This window comes from Narcine bancroftii, chromosome 7 (assembly GCF_036971445.1).
Source record: "Narcine bancroftii isolate sNarBan1 chromosome 7, sNarBan1.hap1, whole genome shotgun sequence".
Lineage (NCBI taxonomy): Eukaryota > Metazoa > Chordata > Chondrichthyes > Torpediniformes > Narcinidae > Narcine > Narcine bancroftii.
Window position 1 is genome coordinate 134,556,481 of NC_091475.1, and position 26,426 is coordinate 134,582,906.

At 39.0% G+C, this 26,426-nt stretch overlaps 1 protein-coding gene across 7 annotated transcripts in view; it reads left to right on the top strand.

The window, feature by feature from the left end:
- Positions 1-26,426, top strand: part of poglut2 (protein O-glucosyltransferase 2) — a 96,444-nt gene that overhangs the window by 42,744 nt on the left and 27,274 nt on the right. For 5 of the 7 annotated variants that reach the window (XM_069890697.1, XM_069890700.1, XM_069890701.1 and 2 more), the window contains 5 exons: positions 636-808; positions 6,653-6,890; positions 13,226-13,339; positions 19,941-20,150; positions 22,053-22,142. In XM_069890697.1, the coding sequence (XP_069746798.1) occupies positions 636-808; positions 6,653-6,890; positions 13,226-13,339; positions 19,941-20,150; positions 22,053-22,142 (825 nt within the window). The remainder of the gene's footprint in view (positions 1-635; positions 809-6,652; positions 6,891-13,225; positions 13,340-19,940; positions 20,151-22,052; positions 22,143-26,426) is intronic. The other 2 variants (XM_069890702.1, XM_069890699.1) reach the window with 2 other exon arrangements.

The following is a 26,426-nucleotide window of genomic DNA, read 5'->3' on the forward strand; positions in this document are numbered from 1 at the left end:
TGTGGGTCCCCACTAGCTCCAGCAGCACCACCATATTTTTTTTAATTGCTCTACATGAAGTCTGAGAAAGGAAAGAAAAGAGACTGTTGTGGTGAAACCACTATTGTATATATTTGCATGCCATATGTATATGTCTTGACCTTTCTTGGTTGGCCCTGCTCTCACTGGCCGGCTCATGACTCCTCCCCCTTTCTTCCCCATAAAGGCTGTCATGCCACAAGCCTGTCCCCAGTTCAAGTCCAGGTTAGTGCGAGCGACCAATACAAGGATGTGGTTCATCTCTTGTAAATAAAAGCCTTCAGTCTTGGCAACTTTCAGTTTTTGTGTAATTGATTGTGCATCAACTGCCACTCGATTGATTCCCCTGCTCAGTCTAGCTAATAGAAGATCTTTATTTTCCAAATTCTCATTCAAATTAAGATCCAATGAGTTGAATTGAGATCATATTGATATTCATAACAAGCATTTTTGAGAAAGAATGGTGATTGTATTATTTTTCTAGTGCTGCATCTTTTCAAATTTTCAAGGATTAGGTATTTGATAAAAATATTTTATTTGAAATGTAGGAACACAACAGGTTGCTGACAAACGAGGCTTTGGCACAAGTGTGTTCATGTTACTGTATTTTGCTTTAGGTAAAATTGCAGGACATAGAGTTCTTTGTAAATCTTGGAGATTGGCCTTTAGAAAAGAGAAAAACTACTGAGAAACTTCACCCTATTTTCTCATGGTGTGGATCAGAAAATACAAGAGATATCGTGATGCCAACATATGACATTACTGATTCAGTTCTAGAAACTATGGGACGGTAAGATGTCATTTAATTTAAAAACATTTAATTGCTTAAAAATAGTTTTTCATAAGAGGACGTCTTGCTGGAGTTTGACTGTTGAATTGGAAAATGTGTAAATAGTTTGTGGTATCCAATAATATGTGTGAAAAGATTATCGATTTAACAGTGTTTGTACAGCCAACTAATTAAGGCAAACAGCAAATATAAACTACATCTATTTGTTGTCAGAACATAGCCAAATTAAACAAGTAGGGCCTTGCTATCTATTTTTTTCAGGTGTAATGTTCCAGCTGCTGTCCAGAAAATCTTCTGCAGCTTTTGTGACAGTAATGCAAGAGTTCATCTTTATTGCAGTATGACTCTTTGGGTTTTTGTGGATGTTGCTGTTGTTGGCTGTCGATTATTTAGCCTCCTTCATGCATTGCATTAATGCTCCCTTCTCTGATGCAAGCCAGGCAAAATCATTTGAACTAATGTGGGCTTAAGATATTTAACAGTAGAATTGCTGTAAAATAACATGAAACTACTACCCTAAATTGTTCGAGATCTAAATGGGATTTAATAATACACCAAGGTATAACTACTGCTGGGCAAACATTTTTTAAGATACTAAGTTTAAAAAAAACTATTTCATGTGTATCAGATAAATGTATCAAATGTGCTGGTGTCTTAAAGATTTTTTTTTAGTTTGTTTATGGTATTTAATCTTTATTTTTGACAACCATTCATCATTGGTCATGATATCTCATATGTGTACCTTTTGTATTATGATACACCTCAGGTCATTTTATTATTTAAAGGACTATGATGGAGGATACTGGATACACATAGAGAGATACGCAGTGTAGGACTGGATGCCTCTTCCAGTATTTGGGGCACGCATAGAGAGATATGCAGTGTAGGCTTGGATGCCTCTTCCAGGGTGTGGGGCACGCATAGAGAGATATGCAGTGTAGGCTTGGATGCCTCTTCCAGGATTTGGGGCCATGCATGCATGTCTTGTGGATGGTTATGTTTACTCATTCTGACAGTGCCTAGAAGCTCCCTTTCATTATTATTTTCAATTTTCAGGCCATCGAGTCCAGCATTATGAACTTACTCCCCCACACCACCTTGGTGATCCTAACCCTCAGCTCATGATAGCCAACCAACCTCCCCTAACTGATGCAGCACCCCACTCTTCTCAGTTAACCCTCATTACAGCTTCTCAGGCCCAACCCAGGCCTATCTGCACTATTTTTCAGTGCATCTCAGCACTTGGCAATCATAAATAATTTAATTCCATTATCCTATCAATGCCCTATGTTCCAGTTAGAATAAACACATTTTATCCAATCATCTGATAACTACAGCCCTCCATTACAGGCAACATCCAGTTTGAAAAATTGTTATCTGTAGCTCTCAATTATACTTGACTACATTGGATCCTAGTGTTTACCCATTGATCTGTAGCTGAATCAAGTTGCTTTCATTCGTTTGTATTAATCAATTGCATTTTTTAGTGATTTAATTCATCTTTCACTCAGATAAGTCTTTGATGTGTATTGCTCTTTTTAAAGGTATGGGCTGATTAAAAAAAAAACAGTGCATTCATATTTGTCTATGATATTCATCTTGTTGTTTTCTTTAGAATGCAAGTTATTTGGCCCAATAAACTTCAGAAAAGGATTTTGTGGATTTTTCATCTTTGAAAAGACATGAAGTATTTTTACATTGTCTCAGTGCTCTCTTATTATGTACATTATGGCCAATCTAAACCTAATATTTGAACTTCATTGATTTGGATGTCAATATCGGCAAAGATGACAACATAGTTCTTTAACCTTGATACTTTTATGAGACAATCAGTGCCTGAGTTCATTTTTCAGTGCACAGTATTGTATTTTTGTTTACTTAATCTGCCAAATTTTTAAATAAATTTAATCTTACCAAGAAGATATACCCCGAATGAAATAGAGATCACAAAACATAAATTAGTTATGGTTGTTTAAAAACACAGTTTTACAACATACTCATTAACAGTTGATGCAGTTTCAATAATTTTAGCAGATCATCAAATGTTTGTAACTTGGAACTTTTTTTTGACTGAACTTCAATTGTAACTGTTCGATTCCATTGTTGAATAGAGAAGGTAAATAACGCAGGTTTGGTAGGGTGTATTATAGAATTTAAATACTTCAGTTATCTATCATCTTTTATTAAATCTATTTTTTTGTGAGATCTTCAAACTGAGCTCACAGTTTTCTCTTTTTTCATTCATTAGCAACTGCATAAATTAATATTTAAACACAATATGCAATAGTCCATAATTAATGCCAGTTTACTTTTGTTTTCATCTATATCTATCAAACATGTACTCTGCTTGAAAATCTGTGACCTTGTGGCTATTTGCATCCTACACAATATTTAATCTTCAGAAGTATTGAGAACAGGATTGTTGTGTACTGATTGAACTTGCATCAGTAAGCAGCAAGTTGTAAACCTTGCACATCAGTGGAATGAAGCAGTTTTTATGTTAGAGTTACAAAGTTATATTGAGATATGAAAGTGTTATGTAAGAGATATGAAAGTAACTTGGAGTGTTATGTTGAAGCTCTACAAGACATTGGTGAGGCCAAAGTTTGAGGTTTGGTCGCCTACCTAAAGGAGAGAGAACAATATGATTGAAAGAGTGCAGCAAATGTTTACAGAAAGGTTGAACAGGATAGATAGGTCTTTATTCCATGGAGTGTCCGAGAATAAGGGGAGATTTGACGAAGGTATACAAAATTATTAGGGGTGGAGAAAGGACAAATGCAAGCAGGCTTTTTCCATTGAGGTTGGATAAGACAAGAACTAGAGGACATGGGTTAAATGTGAAAGGTGAAATGTTTAAGGGGAGCATTAGAGGATACCTCAGCTCAGGATGATGAGAGTGTGGATTGAGCTGTCAGCAAAAGTGGTGGATGCAGATTTGATAACAAAAATTTGGATAGGTACATGAATAGGAGTAGTATGGTGATGAGTGCAAGTCAGTGGGACTTAATAGAAAAATAGTTAGGCAGGGACTAGATAGGCCGAAAAGCCTATTTCTGTGCTGTAGTCTTCCATGGCTCTGCTATAAAAAATGCAATTTGTGCATATAGCAAATTCTTTGGAAACAGTATACCGGTAATTCTATGGGACTGGCAGATTAGTGAGAGCTGGCACTTTATAAATTTCATGATATTGTTAAGGTGACTAAAGCATTCTTTAGCAATTTTTTTTCCCATTTTACTACTGAAACTCAACAGCATTTATTGTTCTTTGACATTGGAAGAATAAATAACCTGGTATTTATGTAACCTGATTTGTACTACAAAATTGGAGTAGCATCTCTCATAAACTCAAGAGGTTACTCATGATACCTGTATATATGTATAAAACTATTCTGATTTCAACATTAATCTCATATTTTGATTAAACAACAAGGTATTTCAGAGCAATGTTATCATCCACTTCATAGCTTTTGTTTGGTGATGCAGCTTAATTTAATTGGTTTGGGCAGTCCTGTTGTTAAGTGTTTTTATCACGATTTATCAAACAGATGGTATAACAGTGATTGTTACCTCAGTGTATCAACTATAAAGACTTTCATGGATTAGTTTGAATAGAAGTGGCTTTTATTACTGTTTCTTTAATTTATATTATTTTATTTATGTGTTTTACTTTCACATTGAAGGGAAAAATGACTAATAAATAAAAACACATGTAAAATACAGCAGTTGCTGGGATTCTGAAATAAAAGCAAAGCATGCAAAGAATACTCAGCAGTACAGTCAGAGAATGTCTGAAAATGGAAAGAGTAAACACTTTCAGGTTGTTAGTCCAGTGACAGGAAGGGAAAGTGGATATAGGTTAAAAAGTAAGGAAGAATAAAAGGTGAGGTTTGTTCATGTGGAAGATGGAATGATCACCGTACAAAAGAGATGATGGTGTGAACTTTGAATATCCAGTCTCTCTACAGCAGCACAATCGTCCACTGTGTAAATAATTCAGAGCAGTTGAGTCTGGAAGAGTACAACTAACCATTTAATAATTATATGTTGTTCTTTGAATTGATGCACAGAACATAGAACAATACAGGACAATATGGGCCCTTCAATCAATCTACGATCAATCTAAACTTTCACTCCCTCACAGCTTATAACCCTCCATTTATCTTATGTCAATGTGCCTATCTGGGCCTTTTAAATATTTCTATTGTACCAATCTTCACCACCACTCCTGGCAGTATATTCCAGGCACCCACCATTCTGGGTAACAAAAAAAACTTCTGATATCTCCCTTAAACTTTCCTCCTCTCACCTTAAACAGCATTATGGGAATCATCATGGAGTAGAGGCTAGAGAGAAGGGGTACAAATAAAAATAACTTGGAAGCAGAAACTTGGTGTCAGTGTTGCAGTATGATCTGAGGTCTTCAGGAAAGTGAGCAGCTAATTTGCATTTGGCCTCAAGCAAGAGGAGATATGAGCAACAAAAGCAGTGCAGTAAATTGAAAGAAATTATTGTCTCAGTACGAATTGCATAGAGAATGAAACCATGATAAAATTCTGTGAGAAATTCTTCATTGAATGTGGTGGAAGAAAGATTAATGTGGAGGGGAACAAATATATTGTTAATTAACAAATAAAGACATCTTTCAAATAATGAAATAATTGTGAAATAGGTAAAATGCTTAAAAGAAGAAAATGTTAGGGTAAGCAGCAAGTGAACTGAATGGTACAAATTAAGATGTGTTATAAGGTAGATTGCAGCAGGCCTGCGAGTGTTTTATTAAAGGTTTCAATATCACACAGCTCTCATGGTGGTGTGTCCTTTGGAAAAGACCTTGCACTATCAATAGTCTTACCTCCACAAGGAAAAAAAGTGGAGAATAAGGAGATAGATTGTAAGAGACTCAGTTGCCAGAGATAGAAGTTCAGTCGTTGGGAATGCATTGGGGAAATCAGCCACTGAGGGTCAGTGAGAGGGATGGGTGGGGAAAGTGGTAGGGAACTACTAATGGATGAAAAGGAATTAAGTGATCAAAGAATTGATAATTGCCTGGATGGCTGATGGATTGGAGCCCTATTCACCACTTTCTGCAGTATCTTCTGTTTTTGGGCAGAACAGCTCCCATACCATGCATCCAGCAAGTAGACTTTGGAAGTTGTTGAGGGATAAGGGCCACATGCCGAACTTCCTTAAAAGAGATGGTGCACTTTCTTGGCCATCGTGTCAACTTGGTCAGTCCAGGTCAGGTCATCAGAAATATTTACTCCCAAAAAGCATCCCAGTCTCTCCACTGCAACACTATTGATGAGAACAAATGTGTCATTTCTACCCCCTTTCCATTAAGTCTTTGATTAACTCCTTTGTCCAATTGACATTTCAGAGAGAGGTTGTGATCTTGTTAATAGGTCATTGTAAATAATCCTGAATTATTGAAAGTGGTAAGTGAATTTAATGAGTCTTCCTGAGAATGATTTAAAGATGCTGGATAATTATTTCTGGATGAAGATGTGGTAATGGTTGTCTGCCTGATAACTTCCAGTTGTGTTTGAATAGTTTACTCAGTGACATATGATTTATAACTGTGACATATGATTTATAATTGAGTAAAATATTACAGTGGAGAAAAGTCGTATCTTTTGTTTATTTCACTAACGCGAGACTCCTTACGATTGCTATGCCATCTCAAGCATCGCAAGGTTCCTGAAATAAGTTTCTCTGTTCCTCATTGATCTTAAATTTATTTTTAAAGCTTTAATTTTTATTGTCTACTCCTCTATGTCAAAGTATTCTTCACTGAACATACTCATTATGTTTTTTAATTATTGTCACTTGATTTCCTCAGAGTAAGTCTCGATATGATGTCTGTTCAGGCCAATACAGGCCCTTCTTGGGAAAACAAAAATCATACAGCATTTTGGAGAGGCCGAGACAGCCGAAAAGAGCGCTTGGAACTTGTAAAACTTGGTATCAAGCACCCTGACTTAATTAATGCGGCATTCACCAATTTTTTCTTTTTTCCCCATAATGAGACCCTTTATGGTCCAATTGTAAAACATGTGTCATTTTTTGACTTTTTCCAGGTATGTAGATGTGGCTTCAACACATTATCTAATTTATTATTTAAAAGTACAGTACTGTCATGAACGTTAAAGTGATTTTAAATGCAATGTCATTGCTGTATTAATACAACCTTAACAATATCAAATCCCTTCTGAAGTGCAGTAGAGAGGATCCCTAACTAAATGATTCATTTGTCCATTTTTCGTGATTCCTATGAATTCCCTCCATCCCCACCTCCTGTCATTATTTCAAACCCTTCCCCCCCCCCATATCAGGATGAAATTATTCATGATATATTGACATGATTCATGGTGCCCTTTGGTTTGTTCATTTATGGGATGTTGGCGTTATTAAGAAAGGCAGAATTTACTACCTATCCCTATCGATGTTGAACCACGAGAGTAATCTAGTGAAGGTACTCTCACAATGTTGTTTAGAAAGAAGTTACAGGATTTAAATGTGGCAATGAAGAAGAAATACTGATGCATTTTTAAATCAGGTTACTCGGGGGCAGTATTGTGCATTAGAGGTGCAAAAAATGCTATTACATTTCTGTAAATATGCTATTTAAAAATGAGTGTTCAAAAGAAAAGAAAAAAAAATGGGATAGCATCTGTGGTTCATTGTCCATTCAGAAATCTAATGACTGAAAAGAAGAAATTGTTTTTGTAATGTTGGGTGTTTGTCTTCAGGCACCTGTTCCTCCTTCCTGATGGTAGAAGTGAAAAAAGGACATGACCTGAGTTGTTTGGGTCCTCAGTGATGGAGGCTGCTTTCTTGAGACACCACCTCTTATAATGTCCTTAATGGAGTGAAGACTGATGCCTATGATGGCACAGCTGAGTTCACAACCTTCTGTAGCTTTTTTTCTGTCACCTTCATACCAGATAGTAATGCAACCAGGCATACTTAGTCCCTGGCTCCTCAAATTACCTCAAAAGAACCCCTTTCTTTGCTCAATCTATGTCATTGATACCCAAATGGTCCATGACAATTGGATCTTTCCCTCCCTCTCCAAATTACTCTGCAGATCAGATGAGAAGTACCTTACACGGGCACCATGTAGGCAACACAGCCAAAATATCAAAAGCACAGATAAATCAATTTCAAGTTGATTTACCATCACATTATACAAGTACAATCTGATGAAACAGCGTTCTCATTTCCTCAGTGCAGCACACATACAGACAATACTTATACTGCCCTCCATAATGTTTGGGATAAAGGCACTTTTTTCCTTTATTTGCCCCTGTGCTCCACAGTTCTACATTTGCAATAAAACAATTTACATATAATTCAAATGCACATCCAGATTTTATTCAATCGTTCAATGTTATTAAATTTAGACATGCAGCATGGTAACAGGCCATTTTGGCCCACAAGTCTGTGCCACCCAATTTCACCCCATTAACCTACACCCCCAGAACATTTTATGAATTTATATACATTTTTATAAACAAACATTTTGGTTTAACCATGTAGAAATTACAGCACTTTTTACACATAGTCCCCTCATTTCAGGGCACCATAATATTTGGGACATTTGGCTTTACTGGTGTTTGTGATTACTCAGGTATGTTTAATTGCTCCATTGGTGTAGCTGTAAGAGAGCTAGGCTTGCTTCTAAGCTTTTGATCACCTTTGGAGACTGTAGTTGCCTCTTTTCAAAATGAGGACCAAATTTGTGCCATGAGAAGTAAAAAAAAAATCATTATGACCCTGAAAACAAGAATAAAACAGTAAGAGATATTGCCCAAACCTTAGGATTACCAAAATCAACTGTTTGGAAGATCAGAAGAAGAAAAAGTGTTTTAGTGAACTCAGTAATCACAAAGGGTCCAGTATTCCAAGGAAGATCTCCACTGCTGGTGACAGAAGAATTCTCATCATAAAGAAGAAAAATCCCCAAACGTATATCCGACAGATCAAAAGCACTCTTCAAGAGACAGGTATGGACATGTCAATGACTATTATCCACAGAAGACATCATGAACAGAAATACAGAGGCTACACTACAAGATGTAAACCATAGCAAAGATGCAGGAGTATCTAGGGTACGGCAGACATGGCACGCACCTGGGGTGCCACTTGAAGGGGTACACCCCTTAAAGGAAGGCCCCCCACCCCCCCCCAAGTACTGCCACCGCTATCCTGGACATACAAGGAACACATATTTGTTTCTGCCACACTTGGTAAACACAACCTCCTTCCTCATCCTAGCATTTGATCTCAATTATACAACATGGCAGCCACCAAGGCCAGGTCTTGCAATACCTCCTTATCACCGTTTATTTTGACACATTGACCACCCTTGCCATAGACACTATTTTGTGTAGGTACGCTACTGCAAAGGTGGTATGCTTTGGATCTTGGACAGTTCCTTTATGCCTCCACACATTGCTCTTGCCATCTCTCTGATACAAGTTAATCTTGGTTTCATCTGTCCACAAGACCTTTTGCCAGAATTCTGCAGGCTCTTTTAAATACTTTTTGTCAAACTGTAATTGGGATCTCCTTTCTGTGGCTAACTAGTGGTTTGCATCTGAATTTCTGATCATGAAGTCTTCTGCAGACAGTAGTCATTTGACATTTCCACACCTGCCTCATGAAGAGTGTTTCTGATCTGTCAGACGGGCCTTTAGGGATTCTTTTCATTATAATGGGAATTTTTCTGTCATCAGCAGTGGAGATTTTCCTTGGAATAACAGTATGCTCTTTTTTAAATATTGTTCTAAACAGTTGATTTTAGTAATCCTAAGGTTTGGGTGATGTCACTTACAGTTTTATTCTTATTTTTCAGACTCATAATGGTTTCTTTGACTTTCATTGGCACAACTCTGATTCTCATGTTGAAACATAGTTACTACAGACTCCAAAGGTGATTAAAAGCTTAGAAGCTAGCCTAACTCTCTTATACCTGTACCTTTTTTCTTGGCTTGGCTTCGCGGACGAAGATTTATGGAGGGGGTAAATGTCCACGTCAGCTGCAAGCTCGTTTGTGGCTGACAAGTCCGATGCGGGACATGCAGGCACGGTTGCAGCGGTTGCAGGGGAAAATTGGTTGGTTGGGGTTGGGTGTTGGGTTTTTCCTCCTTTGCCTTTTGTCAGTGAGGTGACCTGTACCTCTTCTTTGGCTTGGCTTCGCGGACGAAGATTTAAGGAGGGGGTAAATGTCCACGTCAGCTGCAGGCTCGTTTGTGGCTGACAAGTCCGATGCGGGACAGGCAGACACGGTTGCAGGGGAAAATTGGTTGGTTGGGGTTGGGTGTTGGGTTTTTCCTCCTTTGCCTTTTGTCAGTGAGGTGGGCTCTGCGGTCTTCTTCAAAGGAGGTTGCTGCCCGCCAAACTGTGAGGCGCCAAGATGCACGGTTTGAGGCGATATCAGCCCACTGGCGGTGGTCAATGTGGCAGGCACCAAGAGATTTCTTTAGGCAGTCCTTGTACCTTTTCTTTGGTGCACCTCTGTCACGGTGGCCAGTGGAGAGCTCGCCATATAACACGATCTTGGGAAGGCGATGGTCCTCCATTCTGGAGACGTGACCCACCCAGCGCAGCTGGATCTTCAGCAGCGTGGACTCGATGCTGTCGACCTCTGCCATCTCGAGTACTTCGACGTTAGGGATGAAAGCGCTCCAATGAATGTTGAGGATGGAGCGGAGACAACGCTGGTGGAAGCATTCTAGGAGCCGTAGGTGATGCCGGTAGAGGAGCCATGATTCGGAGCCGAACAGGAGTGTGGGTGTGACAACGGCTCTGTATACGCTTATTTTTGTGTGGTTTTTCAGTTGGTTGTTTTTCCAACTCTTTTGTGTAGTCTTCCAAAGGCGCTATTTGCCTTGGCGAGTCTGTTGTCTATCTCATTGTCGATCCTTGCATCTGATGAAATGGTGCAGCCGAGATAGGTAAACTGGTTGATCGTTTTGAGTTTTGTGTGCCCGATGGAGATGTGGGGGGGCTGGTAGTCATTGTGGGGAGCTGGCTGATGGAGGACCTCCGTTTTCTTCAGGCTGACTTCCAGGCCAAATATTTTGGCAGTTTCCGCAAAGCAGGACGTCAAGTGCTGAAGAGCTGGCTCTGAATGGGCAACTAAAGCGGCATCGTCTGCAAAGAGTAGTTCACGGACAAGTTGCTCTTGTGTCTTGGTGTGAGCTTGCAGGCGCCTCAGATTGAAGAGACTGCCATCCGTGCGGTACCGGATGTAAACAGCGTCTTCATTGTTGAGGTCTTTCATGGCTTGGTTCAGCATCATGCTGAAGAAGATTGAAAAGAGGGTTGGTGCGAGAACACAGCCTTGCTTCACGCCATTGTTAATGGAGAAGGGTTCAGAGAGCTCATTGCTGTATCTGACCCGACCTTGTTGGTTTTCGTGCAGTTGGATAATCATGTTGAGGAACTTTGGGGGGCATCCGATGCGCTCTAGTATTTGCCAAAGCCCTTTCCTGCTCACGGTGTCGAAGGCTTTGGTGAGGTCAACAAAGGTGATGTAGAGTCCTTTGTTTTGTTCTCTGCACTTTTCTTGGAGCTGTCTGAGGGCAAAGACCATGTCAGTAGTTCCTCTGTTTGCGCGAAAGCCGCACTGTGATTCTGGGAGAATATTCTCGGCGACACTAGGTATTATTCTATTTAGGAGAATCCTAGCGAAGATTTTGCCTGCAATGGAGAGCAGCGTGATTCCCCTGTAGTTTGAGCAGTCTGATTTCTCGCCTTTGTTTTTGTACAGGGTGATGATGGTGGCATCACGAAGGTCCTGAGGCAGTTTTCCTTGGTCCCAACAAAGCTTGAAAAACTCATGCAGTTTGACATGCAGAGTTTTTCCCCCAGCCTGTACCTATGAAGCAATTAAACATACATGAGTAATCATCAAACACCAGTGAAGCCAAATATACCAAACATTATGGTGCCCTAAAATGAGGGGACTATGTATAAAAAGTGCCAAACCAGAATGTATACAAATAACCTTGAATAAAATTTGGAATGTGCACTTTAATTACATGTGAATTGTTTGATTACAAATTTAAAATTGAAGCATGGGAAAATAAAGGAAATAGGTGTCTTTGTCCCAAACATTATTGAGGGCACTGTATATACAAAATATTTAAAATAAATAAATATTATTGTTGACTAAATAGTTGAGTTACGGAGTATATGTATGAACAGTTCATTAGTTGTTCAGCAGTCTTACTGCTTGTGGAAAGCTGTTTCTCATCCTGCTGGTTCTGGATCTGATATTCCTGTATCTTTTTCCCAACAGGAGTAGCTAAAAGATGCTGTGTATGGGGTGTTTGGGTCCTCACTGATTTTGCAAGTCCTTTTTAGACAACAGTCCCAGTAATTACCAATGATAGGGGCAGGGAAACTCCAGTGATTCTGCTGTTCTTATGATCCTGTGGATTGACTTTCAATCTAATGCTCTACAGCAACCATAGCACATTGTGATGCAGCTGGCCAGGATGCTCTTGAAAGAGCTTCTGTGAAAATGTTGACAGAATGATGGCTGGTAGCCTTGCCTGCCTCAGTCTTCTCAGGAAGTGAATTCATTGTTGCTCCTCGTGATGTAAGGAGATGTTTTGAGTCTAGGATAGGTCACTTCTTAAGTAGAATCCGAGAAACTTGATGCTTTCCACTCTTTCCACTACCCATCTATTAATGTGTAGTGGAGAGTGATCAACCCTGGTGTTCCCGAAGTCCATAATCATCTTCTTCTTCTTCTTCTTCTTGTGTACGTTGAGACTCAAGTTGTTATTCTCATAGCGTGTGATGAGATTTTCCATCCCTTCAACTCATCATTGTTGCGGATAAGACAACAACTGTCGTGTCATCTGCAACCTTTTTTTTTGTAAATTTTATTTATAGATGCCATACAATCTATTACATTACGTAAACTTTATTCACATTTGTCATACATGGCTTTTTCAAATGGAAAAAGAAAATAGAAAGAAAAGAAAAAGAAAAGACCACCCCCCCCCAACCCACCCAATGCCCCCAAAGGCCCTAAGAAATAAAAGAAAAGACCTAAACCCCCCCCCCCATCTCTAAATAAAAACTGGAGAAAACTTGAAATGAAAGAGAAAAGGAATGGTTATTCCTTTTTTTAAAATATTACATAAACCAACTTGTAATAACATATCCAAATATGTAAATCTTATGTTTTAAATCAATTCTAAATATTAATTTTCAATATATCTAATATTAATCCTAATTAATCATATATCTGTTAAGAATCTCACATCCCTTCCATCATCCAATTTAAATTCCATGTTGTATCAATACTCTAAAGTAAACTAAAGCATCAATATTAACTCTATTCATGGAGAGAGAGAGAGATATATATATATATTTTTTTTTTTTAAAGTAGAATTGGCGCTCAAGAATACAGCACCACCCCCCTCTATCGTGCGGGATGTGGCTCATTGCCACAAACGAGCCTATAAACAGCAGCCGATGGACTCTAACACCCTTCACCTCCCAGGTATTACATCATAACAAAGTCTTTAATTTACTAGTCCATTGTCTCATTCCAAATAATTCCTTCTCATTTACTCGTCCTATTAGAAGACAAACTTTCCACAAAGTCTAATGCCTGTTTGTAATCCATAAAAAAATTATTTTTGCCATCTGGTAATAGTCTTCATCATCACTGGATAATGTAATGTAAACTTGTATCCCTTTTCCCAAAAACTTGACTTCATTAAACAGTCTCCTCTTAGCCAACAGCTGTGTAGTAAAATCTGGATTAAAGAAAACCTTTAAACCATGATATTCAAGAGGACTTTTCCTTATTCTTACTTTTTTCTGCTGATAAAGCTAAAATCTTTTCCTTGTCTCGATATTTTGAACACAATTACTATAGATCGAGGTTTCTCAGTTTATTGCGGCTGTTGTCTGAGGGCTCCATGTGCTTTTTCAATTTAATTTGTACCTTCAAATTGATTTACCCTCTCAATAAACCTTCCTGATTTTTCTCACCCTTTTGTTCTTGTACTTGCATCATATTTGTTCTATTTTTAATTCATATCCTTAAGCTCAGATTTTAAATATTTTATTTCTTTCCATATTATTCTGATATAATTTCACATTTTGTATACCATCTCTTGCAAATCACCATCAGTATTCTCTTTATCCTTTTGTATAGCCTTGAATTTATATTTAGCTTGTTCAACATCTTCATACACTGAAGTAACCTCTTCAAATCTTCTCTGTCCTTGTTCCATAATACTTGCTAATTCACCACTGAAATCAGTCATCTCACTCGAATTTGATACTCTGACCTTGCTTAAAGAATTTGTTTACCTTGGCCCGACGCAACATTCCCCAGCCGGCTCTTCCCAGCAATTGCTGCTCTTCCCAGCAATTCAACTCTCTGACGAGCCTTAGTAACCACTCCATATCCGGGATTTCTCTGCATCAAAGGCCTCTCTTCATATCCAGGAACACCTTATCCTTTCCAGTAACAAAAATTCTTTTCGTCAAAGGCATTTTAAAAGGTAAATGGACTGTTCTTATATTCTTCCTTTTTTTTTTAAATCTCTGTTTACTTCAATTAAATAATCATTTCCTTCTATTTTCCAGGGAGTTTTAGGATCCCACTTCCTATACATGACAATTTGTGTCATCTGCAATCTTGACGACTCTGTTTGACCTGGATGTGGCATTGCAGCCATGGGTCATTTGTGTTAACAAATGCGAGCTGAGCACACAACCCAGAGGTGCGTAAGTGCTTAGTGTCAAGATACTCAACATTTTGCAGCCAACTCGGACAGACTGTGGTCTTTCTTTTAGGAAATCCAGAGTTGTTAAATCCCAGCGAGGACAGCTTCTCCATGATTGTATTAAACAGTGCTGAAGTCAATAAACTGCACCCTGGCGTTTGAGGCGTCGTTCTCCAGATAGGACAGGAAGGAGTGGAGGGATTAAAACTATAGCATCATCTGTAGAATGGTTACATCTGTAAGTGAATTAAATGGGTCCAGGGAGTCTGGGAGTTGCACTTTAATGCTATCTCAACACAACAAAATAAACTTTGAGCCAGGTCCATTAATATGTAAGGGAAATATTTTGAACTAGTAACTTTAATCATGCTCCCCATAATTTCTTAATCCAAGTAATCAAATGCTTTTCAAGCAAAAACTAAATACAGAATTTAGCTGTCATCGATTTTCATTCACAATGAATGAAAGCCATTTAAACACATTGAACTCCTTCTGACTCTGCAAGAATAATCCAGCTAGATACATTTTGCCACCCTCTCCAGTCATCTGCGTATTTTTGTCACTTATCCAGTTCTCGTGGAATTGGGAATCTAACTTTTCACTGATTGTCCGTAACTGACGTTGGCACAGAATTCTTGACCTTATCAGCTCACTGAGTGAATGGGGTGGTGAAATGATGCAACTGGTAGAGTCACTGCCGAATAGTGGCAGGAACCCTGATTCAATCCTGACCAGTGCCATCAATGTGAATTTGGCACATTTTCCCTGTAACCATGTGAATTTCCTCCAGGTGCTTGTGGTTTCCTCCAAATCCCAAAACCATGCTTGTTGGTTGGTTAAATGGCTGCTATAAATTGGCTCTGATATGCAGTTGAATGGTAGGATCCAGAAAGAGTTGACAGACTGTGAGGAGAATAAAATAGGATTAGTGTAGGATGAGTAATAAATGGTGCTTGATTGTCTGAATGGATTTAGTGACATGAGAGCCTTTTTCAGTCAAAACCAATATTGTCATGCGTTATTGTTGGTTCTTTTGGCCCTCATCTCCTTTCTATGTCCTCTGGCTCTTGGTCATGTAACTAGTGGGAATGGTTTCCCACTATTATATCCTAACCCTACTCTGTTGTAAGGAGAATAAACCTAGACTCTTCAGACTTCCACTAATGAACATCCCTTACTGTGCTACCCTCAGGCCTTTCAAACTTCCCCAGGGTCAGATGCCCAGAAATGGATACAGTTTTCCACCATGTCAAAACCAGCATCTTATCCTAACTTCCACGTTCTTATTCATTATGCCTTTAGATATAATAGCCAGGAATCTCCCTATTTTTTTTAATATTATCTTGTCCATCTGCTCTGCCACTTTCTATAATTTATGCACCTAGAGCCTACATCTCTCTTTTCCATAGTTCATTTTAAACTATATCCTTGAGTTTATAAACTATTCGTTCTTCCTCCTGAATTATTGCACTTTGCATTTACCTTTGTTAATTTGTACCTGGCAGGCATTTCCTCATTCCATCAGTTTGCCTGCATCCTCTGAACAATCCTCTCAAATCTCCACCCTTACCAGTTTTGTGTCCTTTGCATATTTGGAACATGTAGCCTGTACCTTCATGTTGTGTCATTATTATATATGAGATTTTGTTTGCTGGCATCTAGCCAAAGGGTCCATAAAACAGCAATAATTTCAGTTCACTGAAAGAAGAAAACATTACATAGATGATGCTTTAGCCTTGTCCCTTCACACCATCCTGACCCACCTGGATAACAAGATCTTATAGACTTCTTAGACTTCAGCTCGGAGTTTAATACAATCATTCCCCAGAGGCTGGTGGAGTAGATGTCCCTGCTGGGACGCAACACCTCGCTCTGTAACTGGATTCTGGATTTCCTTATGGAAAGGCCAGGCAGTCTGGGTAGGTAGCAGAACATCGAGCATCATCATACTGAGCACTAGCACACCTCAGGGGAGTGTGCTCAGTCCACTCCTCTTCATGCAACTGACCCACGACTGCATCGCCAGATCCAGTCTCCACCTAAATTGGAGATTACACAACAGTAGTTCACCTCATGAGCAACAACAGTGAGTTGCACTAGAGAGAAGAGGTGGAAAATCTCATGGTGTGGTGCGAGAGTAACAACCCAAGTCTCAATATGGACAAGATAATGGAGATGATCATGGACTTCATGAGGACCAGGAAAGACCATCAATCTCTCTGTAGTGGAGAGAGTAGAAATCACCAAGTTCCTCAGAATCCCCTGAAGAACTGGCATATTGTGGACACAGATCTGCTCATTAGTCAGGAATGGACAAGAGCAACTGCACTTCCTGAGAAGACTGAAGTGGACAAGGCTACTGGTCATCATCATGTCAACTTTCTACAGGACCTCTATTGAGAGCATCCAGGCTGGTTGCATCACAGTGTGGTACGGCTGCTGCAGAGAAATCCACAGACCCATAAGTGTGGATCACTGGAGACTCTCTCCCCCAGTGACGTGATCTACTGGGATCATGGTCTGAAGAGGGAGTGCAAGATCGTCGAGGACCACTTCCCTCCCGCACTCAGCATCGTTCAGTTGCTCCCGACAGGAAGTATCAGAGCCAGCAACACCAGGTTGAGAAAAGAACTGCCACACTAACCAAAGATTTACAACTCTAACCATTCTGGATTTTCATATTTACAAAACCGGATTTATTTATGTAATTGCATATATGAATATACTTACCCTACATTTGTCTTGTTTATTTCTTTGTCTATGTGTTGTGTGTCTGCATGTTTTCCACCAAGGACCGGGGGACACTTTCATCGGGTTGTACTTGTGCAATCAGATGACAATAACTTGACTTAATTACAGCATGGCATTACAGTACATGTTCAAATGTCTACATCTCTGTACTGCACCTAAAAGTTGGAAATTTACCAAACCTCTCACCTATTACTCTTCCCCTTTCCAATTTGCTCTTGAGACCAGGGATATTCCACAAGTTGCTGAGATAATCTGCCTCATCAATTTTATGCCATCTACCTTTTTAGAAATAAAAAAATATATCATTTGCATATATCCAATGCTCATGCACAACCCTACATATCCAGAGATGAGTGGAAGATTATAAACATTCTCCATCGTCACCCTTAATTTTCTCAACGAACCAGGTAGCGTCAAACAGCGAGTACCATGTGCCTTTATGGCATCTTCTCTCGACTAATTTTTTTAGCCCATTTTCTTTTGATGAGGCTGCAGTATTATTTGCTTCCTTGGCAAAGAATTTTGTCCTTTGATCATGCCCTCAGCCTCCATCTCTTTTTGGTCCTGATACAACCCCACCTCAGGACAATTCATTTTCTTTTCATATGCGTACAGAAGATATTTGACATCCTCTTTAAGTGGCCACCAGACTTTTCTCTTATTCTGTCCCTTTTTCTTAACTTCCTCATTTTGAAGTAAAAACACAAAATGTTTAAATGTTCAGCAGGTTAGGCAGCTTTTTCTGGACTGAGAGACGAAGAAAATGTTTCAGGTCAATGACCCTTGTTCAGAACTTGAAAGAGTTAAGTATGTCACGGCTGTTGAGCAAATATAGGAGCAGGGAGAGCTGGGTGGGGAGGAAAGAAGAAAGAGAGTGTCTGGCATAGCAAAACGTGGAAAGCAGGAGAGAATCGATGCAATTGGATGACACGGCCATAAAAATGGAAGAGGGATAAATGATACAACTAGAGGAGCTGTAAATGTTAATAGCTTAATCATTATCAGAACCATTGATCAGAAATTGTTAAGCTCATTTCAGATTCTGGAAGGCGATAAAATTCTTAATCAACATGTTTTAAAGTTCATTACATCATTTCAGGGGGCAGGGAGTAGATGGGTCAGACTAGGTGTGGAATGGAGCTTTAAAATAATAATTAAAATGAACTGCATTTCAATTTTTGTTTTGGCCTGCTCCTTTTTGTTCAGGCAAACCTCTGGCAGTGAGTCCTCAAGTTTCTTTCATGTATTTCTGGTTTTTTTTTTCCCTTCTGTCCCATTGCTGTCCACTTTCACCATCCATTTGGTGATTTACTTGTTGCCAATTCATCAAATCTCAGATTGGCCCTGTTCTTTTCTACTCCTCCATTTGTTTAAAAATTAGTAACATCTCTAACTATCTCAGTTCTGATGAAAGATTATTAATCTTGACTCCAATTTCTTTCTTCATGGATGCTGACTGACTACAAGTGTCTGTGACATTTTTTTGTTTTGTGTTGAAGAAGCTATGATCAACAATCATGGTTCTACTTTATACATTACTAGATAGCAGGTGGATAACACAAAAGATTGGAGAGATTGCAGAAAATAATCTTATGAACAATAACCTGAAAATCACAATACCAAAAATGTCCTTGAGCATCACCCTTATGAAGTAACTTTTTATGCCTGTATTTTACAGCGTAATAAATGATAGGGTTACTTTTATAGACATTTGGAACTGCACGCCTCAAAAACCTTGATCTTTGCTGACATTGCAGGTGTAATAAAATTTCAACAGTTGCGTTGTGGAATTCTGAAATACCTATTAACTTCAGGGTTATAATAGATTCCTGGAAGTGGAAGCTAAGTATTGAGGAGAGATCAAGCAGAATGATTTCAAATGGTCGAATTGACTGCTTAGAATTTTGAGGGTTTTTGACAGAACAGCTGTTGAGAGGACCATTCCCCTGGCTGGAGAGTCAGGATCAAAGGGGATGGTAACTTACTACTAAGTTGAGAAGTAATTTCTTCACTTACAGAGTTATAAATCTTTGAATTCTGTAATTATATTCAAGACTAATCTTTGATCGATAATTAGGATTTAAGGAATATAGATATTTTAGTGACCAAATAGGATTGATCCTATTGGGAGGAAGATCTCAATCCTGAAGAACTGTATTCCCCCATTCATTATGTTCTTTCCCAGCAGTAAGATTAGACAAAGAGTACTATGGTTGAATTCTTAATATTAGCATACAAATAACAATTAACAGAATGCACAAGGGTAATTGAGAGGTTCATAAGGATGCTAATTACTATAAATATTCACATATTAATATAATATTCAGATATCGGTTAATCTGAATTGACTGTATATGATGAGGCCTGAAATAAAAGGCTAATTCTTTTCACATCATTCACCATTCCCTGAATTCTGTATATAATTATTTTAAGGAACATTATTGTCAATAATTTGATTTTTGTAATGTAACAAGTGATAACACAATAAATATGCAGAACCACCATAACATATGGACGTCTCGCAATCACAAATAATGTCTCTCACTTTAAAGATTTTCTTTATGTATGTCACATCAAATCTGAAATTCACTGAGCTGTTTGTTTTTATAGTACAAATATCAAATCAACATTGATGGCACTGTGGCAGCTTACAGAATGCCTTATTTGCTAGCAGGAGATAGTGTCATCCTAAAGCAAAAGTCTGTCTACTATGAACACTTCTACAATGACCTGACGCCATGGGAACATTATATTCCATTTAAGAGTGATTTAAGTGATCTTCTGGATAAAATTCAGTGGGCAAAATCTCATGATATAAAGGTAGTTCTAGTATGTTCTATTTTCTTTACTCAATATTAATAAGTGTGTAATTTTATCTTTGCTTCTGTCTGACTGACATGAATTGAAAATCATTTAAGTGTGACTGCTTTAAGATAAGTTGCAGTGATTACAGAAGTTAATGCTGTTTGCACAGTTACACATCGGGCGTTTACTTTTTTTTCTTGCAAATTTCAATTCCTATTTATAAGAAAGAAATCCAGTTGATGATATATGCTTCCACCATGGTTAAAATCAAAAGAATTACCTTAGATAAATTCAGAATGGCCCAAAGTCTAGAGTTTTCATCTATCTGGGTTCTAAAGTTTTCATTTTTTTCTCTAAATTTCTTTGCATCACGATACTAGTATTTTTTGGGCTTTAAGTAACCATGTATTCTTTCCAATTTTTTTCATCTTGCTTTCTCTCTTCCCTTTTCGACTGCACTTTTAGGTTATTTTCACCACCTAATTCAACAATATTACATCATTTAATCTCTGCTTTGGTACAACTCTAAAATGCTCTTTGAATAAACTACATGAAGTCCCACTGAAGGACTCATAATGATATCAGTTCCTACTTCTTCTAAGCAGCAATACAGTCATCACTGTTGATGGCATCTTTGAACAGAAAGCTGACGGGCAAATTTCTAACATGTTTCACAGAATAAAGATAAATAAAGTAGATACCTTGCTAAAGAAAGAAATTTGGAAATGGTTATAAAATGTACATTCATTTAGATTGATCTGAAAGATATTCTCCAATAATCGACCCACTGCCTCATCTAAGCCTCTGACAATAAGAAAGTCCCAGTCAAATTAATTATTCAAAGACTCTAGTTGTTTTGGGAATTTAATGAGCTTTTAAAAAGTGGTCAATTTATTTAAGTCAAGAACTTAATTAGTCAAGTGGTACAGCATTCTGTAAAGGAACATGATCAACTTGCATGTTATGTAGATTGATAAACACTGTAAAACACTTAACTGCTAATGCAAAGATATAGATTAGCTAGATCACCTCTCTCTCCCATTATCACTTGTTCTTTCTGATGTTTACTGTTATCTATTTCATAATTAATGCAAACATAAAAATGGATAGATGCTTTTTTAACTAATAAACTGTGAAAAGATTACTATAGACGAATAAGGAACGTGGTTTATTTGTAGATGATTTTATTCCTATGTTTATGTTGACAACCTTATGGCTGATCACATCTTCTGTTACTATTTTAAACTATTCCAGGTAAGTAGAAGCCCTACACCTTAAACCTACATGCTAAAACCCAGAATTAGAACAATATTAATAATTGTTGAAGGATTGTACATTTTCTTCCTAAGGTAGAATAAAAAGTTTCTTAAGTAGCTGCAGACCAGAAGAGAAATGCAAGTTTTAAGCAGGGAAGTGTAATGTTTGTTCAGTAAAAAGGTTCACTTGTTGCATCAAAATTTTGCAAATGATTGACAGTGCAACTTCTGTCTTTTTCAACTGCGTGTAAATAGGATTATTTGTACATATTTGTTATTTCACTCCGGTGGCTCTAACTATTTTTAGTGGGAAGTGCTATCACAAGAATTAGAGAAACAAAAAAATGGAAGTTGTTGCTTATGGGAAGAGAATTGCTCCATTTATTGTTGATAATAAAGTGTAAGTGTTTATAGAACTTCTGACTGGCTGAGTTACAAATAGAAAAACAAAAATAAAATGTTCTTGATGAGATAAATTAGATTAGAATAGAATTATCTACAAGAAAATTATTTTAACAGGAATTGTCATAAAAAATTCAAGAATTATTTAATTCTGAATACACAAATCATTTCCTTGATCATTGTTCCTGGGATGAAAGTGAAGATACTGGCATGGCTAGAATGCTTTTGCTGATATACTTTTTTTTTATTTATCTCATAGGCCAAAATGATTGCAAAAGCTGGACAAGACTATGCTAGGAACAACCTTATGGCTGATCACATCTTCTGTTACTATTTTAAACTATTCCAGGTAAGTAGAAGCCCTACACCTTAAACCTACATGCTAAAACCCAGAATTAGAACAATATTAATAATTGTTGAAGGATTGTACATTTTCTTCCGAAGGTAGAATAAAAAGTTTCTTAAGTAGCTGCAGACCAGAAGAGAAATGCAAGTTTTAAGCAGGGAAGTGTAATGTTTGTTCAGTAAAAAGGTTCACTTGTTGCATCAAAATTTTGTAAATGAGTTTGTGTCCCATTTTTTGCCCCTCTCTCTCTAATTCAGTGGTTTTCAAATTGACTCTTAAACTCACATTCCACCTGAAGCATAGGGGCTCTGAGATTAGTAAAGGATTGCTTCAGGTGATACGTGAGTGGAAAGAAAAATTTTGAAAACCACTGATTTAATTGTTCCTAAATGGCTTGTCATGTGCACTTTCATTTTTCTTTGGCTTGGCTTCGCGGACGAAGATTTATGGAGAGGGTAAAAAGTCCACGTCAGCTGCAGGCTCGTTTGTGGCTGACAAGTCCGATGCGGGACAGGCAGACACGATTGCAGCGGTTGCAGGGGAAAATTGGTTGGTTGGGGTTGGGTGTTGGGTTTTTCCTCCTTTGCCTTTTGTCAGTGAGGTGGGCTCTGCGGTCTTTTTCAAAGGAGGTTGCTGCCCGCCAAACTGTGAGGCGCCAAGATGCACGGTTTGAGGCGTTATCAGCCCACTGGCGGTGGTCAATGTGGCAGGCACCAAGAGATTTCTTTAGGCAGTCCTTGTACCTTTTCTTTGGTGCACCTCTGTCACGGTGGCCAGTGGAGAGCTCGCCATATAACACGATCTTGGGAAGGCGATGGTCCTCCATTCTGGAGACGTGACCCATCCAGCGCAGCTGGATCTTCAGCAGCGTGGACTCGATGCTGTTGACCTCTGCCATCTTGAGTACTTCGACGTTAGGGATGTAAGCGCTCCAATGGATGTTGAAGATGGAGCGGAGACAACGCTGGTGGAAGCGTTCTAGGAGCCGTAGGTGGTGCCGGTAGAGGACCCATGATTCGGAGCCGAACAGGAGTGTGGGTATGACAACGGCTCTGTATACGCTTATCTTTGTGAGGTTTTTCAGTTGGTTGTTTTTCCAGACTCTTTTGTGTAGTCTTCCAAAGGCGCTATTTGCCTTGGCGAGTCTGTTGTCTATCTCATTGTCGATCCTTGCATCTGATGAAATGGTGCAGCCGAGATAGGTAAACTGGTTGACCGTTTTGAGTTTTGTGTGCCCGATGGAGATGTGGGGGGGCTGGTAATCATGGTGGGGAGCTGGCTGATGGAGGACCTCAGTTTTCTTCAGGCTGACTTCCAGGCCAAACATTTTGGCAGTTTCCGCAAAGCAGGACGTCAAGCGCTGAAGAGCTGGCTCTGAATGGGCAACTAAAGCGGCATCGTCTGCAAAGAGTAGTTCACGGACAAGTTTCTCTTGTGTCTTGGTGTGAGCTTGCAGGCGCCTCAGATTGAAGAGACTGCCATCCGTGCTGTACCGGATGTAAACAGCGTCTTCATTGTTGGGGTCTTTCATGGCTTGGTTCAGCATCATGCTGAAGAAGATTGAAAAGAGGGTTGGTGCGAGAACACAGCCTTGCTTCACGCCATTGTTAATGGAGAAGGGTTCATAGAGCTCATTGCTGTATCTGACCCGACCTTGTTGGTTTTCGTGCAGTTGGATAATCATGTTGAGGAACTTTGGGGGACATCCGATGCGCTCTAGTATTTGCCAAAGCCCTTTCCTGCTCACGGTGTCGAAGGCTTTGGTGAGGTCAACAAAGGTGATGTAGAGTCCTTTGTTTTGTTCTCTGCACTTTTCTTGGAGCTGTCTGAGGGCAAAGACCATGTCAGTAGTTCCTCTGTTTGCGCGAAAGCCGCACTGTGATTCTGGGAGAATATTCTCGGCGACACTAGGTATTATTCTATTTCATAACTCCAAAGGAAATGGCCAATGACAATTTTTCTCAAGCAAAATATTTTAATGACGATTGGGTCTAGAGCAAGGGTTCACAGCCTTCCCTTCCCACTAATCACAGAGCACTTCTGGCACAAGGATTGCTTAAGGTGGAATGTGAGTTTATGGGGGGGGGGGGGGGGGGGGTCAGTTTGAAAACCACTGCTCTAATTGTATGCTGAAATCCTTCTAACTTTGGTTATCCCCCCCGCCCCCCCTACATTCAGCATCCCCCCACAACCCTTCCACTGCCACCATTCAGCCAGGATCTTTTTACTTTTCGACATTGGGCTTTTTCTGCGTTCGCACTTCCTTTTGTCTTATTGTCAGTAACAGCAATTGCCAACACTTTGGGCCTACTCTGAATTTTTTCATTAAATCTATCTGCCTCTTCATTAATTGCTTTTTAAAAACTTTTCAAACCCCATTTTAAAATTCTCCCTTTCTTCCATTTGTGAAGTACCTCAAACATTATAATGTTAGAGAAGCTACATAAATGCAAATGATTGACAGTGCAACTTCTGTCTTTTTCAACTGCGTGTAAATAGGATTATTTGTTCTTTGTTCTTTGGCTTGGCTTCGCGGACGAAGATTTATGGAGGGGGTAAAAAGTCCACGTCAGCTGCAGGCTCGTTTGTGGCTGACAAGTCCGATGCGGGACAGGCAGACACGATTGCAGCGGTTGCAAGGGAAAATTGGTTGGTTGGGGTTGGGTGTTGGGTTTTTCCTCCTTTGCCTTTTGTCAGTGAGGTGGGCTCTGCGGTCTTCTTCAAAGGAGGTTGCTGCCCGCCAAACTGTGAGGCGCCAAGATGCACGGTTTGAGGCGTTATCAGCCCACTGGCGGTGGTCAATGTGGCAGGCACCAAGAGATTTCTTTAGGCAGTCCTTGTACCTTTTCTTTGGTGCACCTCTGTCACGGTGGCCAGTGGAGAGCTCGCCATATAACACGATCTTGGGAAGGCGATGGTCCACCATTCTGGAGACGTGACCCATCCAGCGCAGCTGGATCTTCAGCAGCGTGGACTCGATGCTGTCGACCTCTGCCATCTCGAGTACTTCGACGTTAGGGGTGTAAGCGCTCCAATGGATGTTGAGGATGGAGCGGAGACAACGCTGGTGGAAGCGTTCTAGGAGCCGTAGGTGGTGCCGGTAGAGGACCCATGATTCGGAGCCGAACAGGAGTGTGGGTATGACAACGGCTCTGTATACGCTTATCTTTGTGAGGTTTTTCAGTTGGTTGTTTTTCCAGACTCTTTTGTGTAGTCTTCCAAAGGCGCTATTTGTTATTTCACTCCGGTGGCTCTAACTATTTTTAGTGGGAAGTGCTATCACAAGAATTAGAGAAACAAAAAAATGGAAGTTGTTGCTTATGGGAAGAGAATTGCTCCATTTATTGTTGATAATAAAGTGTAAGGGTTTATAGAACTTCTGACTGGCTGAGTTACAAATAGAAAAACAAAAATAAAATGTTCTTGATGAGATAAATTAGATTAGAATAGAATTATCTACAAGAAAATTATTTTAACAGGAATTGTCATAAAAAATTCAAGGCATTTTAAAAAGCATAAGTTCAGTATTTGTTAGTTCTTGCATTTTCTGTGTTGTGGATTCAGGATACTCAGAATTTTTGTTTTATGTTCTTATTTTCCATCTTGTCCTTTCTGCTGAGCAGCTTTCTCTGAAATAGAACTGAATTACAGATGCAACATGTTTTATTTATTTATTTATTATTATACTTTCTTCAGTGTCATAAGAAACTCCTTGCACTTTAACTATGTATTTCTTGCAAATTACACTTTCAAAAGATCAGATCAGATCCTATTTATTGTCATGTAATAAAACAGAAATGCAGTGTTACACAAAATTACCTTTCGTCTCAAAGATTTTCCATTAGTATGGCCGGCACCCCTTACAGTCAGAGAAAGAGAACCAAAAGAGAATCTCTTGTTACAAGCCCAGAGGACCCCAAACCCAGCAGCAATAGATATTCACCAAGACAAATGGTTACTTAAACAAAAGTTGCTTTTAATTATCTTTAAACATGAAAACAGAATAACACTTTAACTTATCACTATTGACTTAACTAAGCTAACTTAACCCACCTTCTAATTCTAAGCTCACGTGTATGTGATGTGTGTGTAAGTTCAGAAAAGTTCTTTGTTTAACAGTCCAATCTCACTTCTAATTCCTCCAAGTTCACTGGTTGCAGACAATTGTTATACTCTGCACAGAACTTAACATTTATAAAGTTCACCAGGCTTTGAAGCTTGAAAGGTAAATGGTTACCACTCAGGAAGGTTCTTGTCAGTTTTCAGAGAGAGATTTGTTGTCTGCTG